General features: G+C 41.7%; 1 protein-coding gene across 1 annotated transcript; it reads right to left on the bottom strand.

Annotated features, from left to right (window-relative positions):
* Positions 1-2,572: 2,572 nt before the first annotated feature.
* On the bottom strand, positions 2,573-4,288 carry LOC102132056 (perilipin-2). The gene has a single exon (XM_065528676.2). It carries the CDS (start codon positions 4,216-4,218, stop codon positions 2,905-2,907), a length of 1,314 nt encoding a protein of 437 aa, XP_065384748.1. The 5' UTR covers positions 4,219-4,288; the 3' UTR covers positions 2,573-2,904.
* Positions 4,289-6,336: the final 2,048 nt, after the last annotated feature.

The following is a 6,336-nucleotide window of genomic DNA, read 5'->3' as shown; positions in this document are numbered from 1 at the left end:
TATCTGATGATATTTCCTCTTTCACCATAGGCCCAAAAGTGATCCTGAATATCCCTTCACAGATCCATCCATGAGGGAATTTGCAAGCTGCGTAATGTAAAAAAAGCTTTATCTATGTGAGATGAATAAACTTAGCAAAAAGCAGATTCACAGAAATCTTCCTTCCAGCTTTTGTCTGAGGATATTTCCTTTTTCAGCATAGCCGTCCATGTACTCCTGAATGTCCCTTGATAGCTTCTTCTCCAAAAGGGATTCTCCAATCCTTTATGAGAAGAGAGGTATAACACTGGCAGTGAAATGCACGGGTCACCAAACAGTTCCTCGAAAGCCTCTCTCCAGTTACTATCTGAGAAGCCTAACTGAGTTAGAGGAATTCACATGACACACAGCAGTTTCACAGAAAGCTTCCTTCTGGTTTTTATCTGAGGATATTTCTTTCTCCATATTCTAAAGAGCATTCCCATATGCTCCTCCTCAGATTCCACAGAAACAGTGATTTCAAACTGCTTCACCCAAAGGATGATTTCACTCTAGGAGATGAATACACACGTCACAAAGCAGTTGCTCAGAAAGCTTCTCTCCAGTTTTCAATGGAAGACATTTCCTTGCTCAACACAGGCCTCCAGAGAGCAGATTCTTCAAAAAAATGATAATTTGGGAAGCTTTGAAGACTATGGTGAAAAGTGAAACATCCTCAAGTAAAACCCAGAAAGAAGTGTTCCAAGAAACTGCTCTGTGATATGTGCTTTCATTTCACAGAGCTAAAGCTTACTCTACGTTGTCCAGTTTGGAAACTCTGTCTTTGAGGAATCTACGAAGGGATATTAAGTGGCTCCGGAGGCCTGTGGTGAGCAAGGAAATGTCTTCCATTGAAAACTGGAGAGAAGCTTTCTGAGCAACTGCTTTGTGATGTGCGTATTCATCTCATAAAGTTAAATCATTCCTTGGATTGAGCAGTTTGAAATCACTCTTTCTGAGGTATCTCAGCAATGACATTTGGGATCGTTCTTTGGAATATGGAGAAAGAAATATCCTCAGATGAAAACCAGTAGGAAGCTTTCTGTGAAACTGCTTTGTATCGTGTGAATTCCTCTCGCTCAGTTATGCTTCCCTTTTCATTGAAGAGTTTTCTAACACTGTTTATATTTAGCGTGCAAAGGGATATTCAGAAGCTCTTTGAGTCTTACGGTGAGAAAGAAATATGTTCAGATAGAAACTGGAGAGAAACTTTCCGAGGAACTGCTTTGTGACATGTGCATTTTACTCACAGTATTGTACGTCTCTTCTCATACAACACTGGGGAAACCCATTTGGAGAACAAGGTACCAAGGCATGTCTGAGAGCATATTGACGCCTATGGTGAAAAGAGAAAGAGCCTCATACAAAAACTGGAAAGAAGCTTTCTATGAAACTGCTCTGTGCTATGTTTATTCATCTCACATAGATAAAGCTTTCTTTACATTACGCAGCTTGCAAACTCTGTCATGGATGGATCTCAAAGGGACATTCGGGAGAACATTCTGGACTATAGTGAAAAGAGAAATATCTTCAGTTAAAAACTGGAAAGAAGTTTTCAGAGAGTCTGCTTTTTTTCTATGTTTATTCATCTCACATAGATAAAGCTTTCTTTACATTACGCAGCTTGGAAACTCCGTCATGGATGGATCCGCGAAGGGATATTCGGGATCACATTTGGGTCTATGGTGAAAAAGTAAATATCGTCAGATAAAAACTGGAGAGAAGCTTTCAGAGAAACTGCTTGATGATGTTTACATTCCACTCAGGGAGTTGTAACTTTCTTCTCATAAGGCACTGTTTGAACACTGTTCCTATAAAACTAAAACAGTGATATTAGCAGTCTGTCTTTGAAGATTCTTCAAAGGGATATTAAGTGACAACCGGATGCCTGTGGCGAGCAAGGAAATGTCTTCTGTTGAAAACTGGAGAGAAGCTTTCTGAGCAACTGCTTTGTAATGTGTGGATTCATCTCATAGAATTAAATCATTCTTTGGATTGAGCAGTTTGACATCACTGTTTCTGTGGAACCCGAGACAGGACGTTTGGGAACGCTCTTAAGAATATGCTGAAAAAGAAATACACTGCGATAAAAATCAGAAGGAAGCTTTTGTGAAACTGCTCTGTGTCTTGTGAATTCCCCTTGCACAGTTAAGCTTCTGTTTTCATTGAGCAGTATTCTAACACTATTTTAGTTTTGTCATCTAAGGGATACTTGGGAGTGCTTTGAGGCTTATGGTGAAAATGGAAATATCTTCAGCTAGAAACTGGAGAGAAGATTTCCGAGGAGCTGCTTTGTGACGTGTGCACTCCATTCACAGAGTTATACTTTTCTTCTCATAGAGGAATGGGAAATGCCTTTTGGAGAAAATGTTACCAGGGACATTCAGGAGTATATGGATGGCTATGGTGAAAAAGGAAATATCCTCAGACATAAACTGGAAAGAAGCTCTCTGTGAAACTGCTTTGTGATAGACATGTTTATTCATCTCACATAGATAAAACTTTCTTTCCATTACGCATTTTTTTTTTCAGATCATACCAGAGCTGACACCAGTTTCTACCCCAGCCCACATGAAGATGTTTTTATTCAATACAAACCAGAACAGAGGCAACACAATGGCCACAGAATGAGAACATAAGTGCACTTGAATTTTTTCTGAGTTCTGGCTATAGGCTCTAACAAACCTAGCAGTCTTTTCTTACCAGGTGAACAGAATCATCTGCTAATGCCAGAAACTTTAAAGCTCTTAATTCAGCTAGAAACAACTATAATTGAGGGCCTTTTTACTAGCTTCTTGCTTCCCAATTTAGGGTTGCCTAGCAAGTTAATTTCAACATAACAGGTCATCTGCCTGGCCACATCATGCACTAGTGACAGGGGCAGGTTTAATGAGTTTTGTGCTCAGATCGCTGGGTCTCCTGGCTGCTCTTGTCCATCTCTGCAACTTGGTCCTGAGCATTCTGAGACTCAGTCAGCTGAGGATAAAAGGGACCTACCAGCCATTTGAGGGGCGTGTTGTTAACAAGATAATCCATCACATCATCTAAAGATTCCTTCATTTTCTGCAGCTTCCCCTTGCTAGAAGTGAGGAGGCTGTCAGACACTTCCTTAAAGGAGGCAGCACTGTGGAACACTGAGTAGATGTCGCCTGCCATCACCCCCATGTGCTTGGCCTGATCTTGGATGTTCTGCGGTACACCTTGGATGTTGGACAGCAGGTTGTGGCACGTGGTCTGGAGCTGCTGAGTCAGGTTGCGGGCAATTTCAAGAGTACGTGACTCAATGTGCTCAGCACAGTGGGACTCATCAGTATCATCGTATCCAATGCTCCTTTTCCACTCCACCCATGAGAGGTAGAGCTTATCCTGAGCATCCTGAATTTTCTGATTGGCACTATGCACATTCTTCCTGGCAAATTCAATCAGGTGAACAGTGGAATGGAGCTGAGAAATGGTCTCTTGGATTTTTTGCTTAGCTTCTTTAACCCTGCTGAGAGCCTGCTGGTAGGCACGGGAGCGAAGCTTGGTAGATAGGGATACCAGTCTAACATAATAACTTGGCTTCTGAACCAGATCAAATCCTTCAACTTTTTTTGCTTCTTTTTCTAGTTCTTCCTCAGTGAGAGGGAGGTACTGTTCTACCAACAGCTCTGATTTGGTGAGTGCATTTTCTACGCCACTGTTCACGAGCTGCATCATCCGACTCCCCAATACTGTGTTAATGCTGCCACTGACCACAGACTTGGTCTTCTCCACACTGCCAGTCACTGCCCCTTTGGTCTTGTCCATCACCCCTGTGATCGTGCTGGCCACAGAATCCTTGGCCCCAGTCACGGTAGTCGTCACAGCATCTTTTGCCCCAGTCACAGCACCTTTGGCATTGGCAACAATCTGAGTTGATGGCTGATTCAGAATAGGCAGTCTCTCCTCAATCCTGTCTAGCCCCTTACAGGCATAGATATTGGCAACTGCAATTTGCGGCTTTAGCTTCTGGATGATGGGCAGAGCACTGGTCATGGCCACGGAGGTGATGGTCTTCACGCCCTTCTCTGCCATCTCACACACAGACTTCAGGTAGGGATATTGGTCCTTTGTACTGAGATAGGCTGAGGACATGAGGTCATACGTGGAGCTCACCAAGGGCAGGTTGATCACCCGAGTCACCACACTCGGTTGTGGATCAACTGCAACGGATGCCATTTTTCTCTCTGGAGAAAGAAATCGACGGACTGCAGCAAAAGGCGGAGAGCAGGCGCGTCCCGAAGGCGACTCTGGCTGCTACCACCCGGTCAAACTCCATTACGCATTTTTAAAACGTCGCCATGGACAGATTCGTGAAGGGACGTTCAGGAGCACATTCAGGCCTATGGTGAAACAGGAAATATCTTCAGATAAAAAATGGAGAGAAGCTTTCTGAGAAACTGATTTGTGATGCATGCATTCCAATCAGAGAGTTATACCTCCTTTCTCATTAGGCAGTGTTTGAACACTGTGCCTGTGAAACTGAAAACGTGATATTTCGGAGTGCATTGAAGACTATGATGAAAAGTGAAATATCCTCAAATAAATCCCAGAAAGAAGTGTTCCAAGAAACAGCTCTCTGATATGTGCATTTATTCACAGAGTTAAAGCTTTCTCTATGTTGCCCAGTTTGGAAACTCTGTCTTTGAGGAATCTGTGAAGGGATATTAAGTGGCGCCCGGAGGCTTGTGGTGAGCAAGGAAATGTCTTCCAATGAAAAGTGGAGAGAAGCTTTCTGAGCAACTGCTTTGGGATGTGTGTATTCTTCTCATAGAGTTACACCATTCTTTAGATTGAGCAGTTTGAAATCACTGTTTTTGTGGAATCTGAGGAAGGACATTTGGGAACGATCCTTAGAATACGGAAAAAGAAATATCCTCAGGTAAAATCCAGAAGGAAGCTTTCTGTGAAAATTCTCTGTGTCTTGTGAATTCCTCTTACTCGGTTAAGCTTCTCTTTTCATTGAGCAGTTTTCAAACTCTGTTTATGTTTAGCATGTGAAGAGATTTTGGGAATTCTTTGAGGCTTACGGTGAACAAGGAAATATGTTCAGATAGTAACTGGAGAGAAGCTTTCCGAGGAACTGTTTTGTGACGTGTGCATTCCACTAACAGTATTATACCTCTCTTCCCATACAGCATCAAGGATACCCTTTTGGAGAAAAAGGTACCAATTGATATCCAGGGGCATATTGACGTCTATAGTGAAAAAGGATATATCTTCAGATAACAACTGGAAAGAATCTTTCTGTGAATCTGCTTTTTGCTATGTTTATTCATCTCACATAGATAAAGCTTTCTTTACATTATGCAGCATGGAAACTCTGTCATGGACAGACTCACAAAGGGACATTTGGGAGCACATTCAGGACTATGGTGAAAAAGGAAATATCTTCAGGTAAAAACTAGAATATTTCTGTGAATCTGGTTTTTAGTATGTGTATTCATCTCTCATAGGTAAAGCTTTTTTTACATTATGCAGCTTGGAAACTCCGTCGTGGACGGATCCGCAAAGGGATATTCAGGATCACATTCTGGCCTAAGGTGAAAAAGGAATCTTCTTCAGATAGAAACTTGAGAGAAGCTTTCTGAGAAACTGCTTTGTGATGTGTGCATTCCACTCAGGGAGTTATACCTCTTTTCTCATAAGGCAGTGTTTGAACACTGTTCCTGTAAAACTGAAAAAGTGATATTTCGGAGTGCCCTGAAGACTATGGCAAAAAGTGAAATATAATCAAATAAAACCCAGAAAGAAGTGTTCCAAGAAACTGCCCTGTGATATGTGCATTCATTTCACAGAGTTAAAGTTTACTCTACATTGTTCAGTTTGGAAACTCTCTCTTTCAGGAATCTGCGAAGGGATAGTAATTGGCGCCCAGAGACCTGTGATGAGCAAGGAAATACCTTCCGTTGAAAACAGGAGAGAAGCTTTCTGAGCAACTGATTTTTGATGTGTGTATTCATCTCATAGATTTAAGTCATTCTTTGGATTGAGAAGTTTGAAATCACTGTTTCTGTGGAACCTGAGAAAGGACATTTGGGAATGCTATTAACAATATACTGAAAAAGAAATACCCTCCTATAAAAACCAGAATAAAGCTTTCTGCGAAAGTGTTCTGTGTCATGTGAATTCCATTCGCAAAGTTAAGCTTCTCTTTTCATTGAGCAGTATTCTAACACTGTTTTAGTTTATTCTTCTAAGGGATATTCGGGAGTGCTTTGAGGCTTATGGTGAAAATGGAAATATCTTCAGATAGAAACTGGAGAGAAACTTTCCGAGGAGCTGCTTTGTGACGTG

This window comes from Macaca fascicularis, chromosome 14 (genome assembly GCF_037993035.2).
Source record: "Macaca fascicularis isolate 582-1 chromosome 14, T2T-MFA8v1.1".
Classification (NCBI taxonomy): domain Eukaryota; kingdom Metazoa; phylum Chordata; class Mammalia; order Primates; family Cercopithecidae; genus Macaca; species Macaca fascicularis.
Note: the sequence above shows the minus strand (reverse complement) of the source record. Positions and strands in the feature narration are given on the sequence as shown.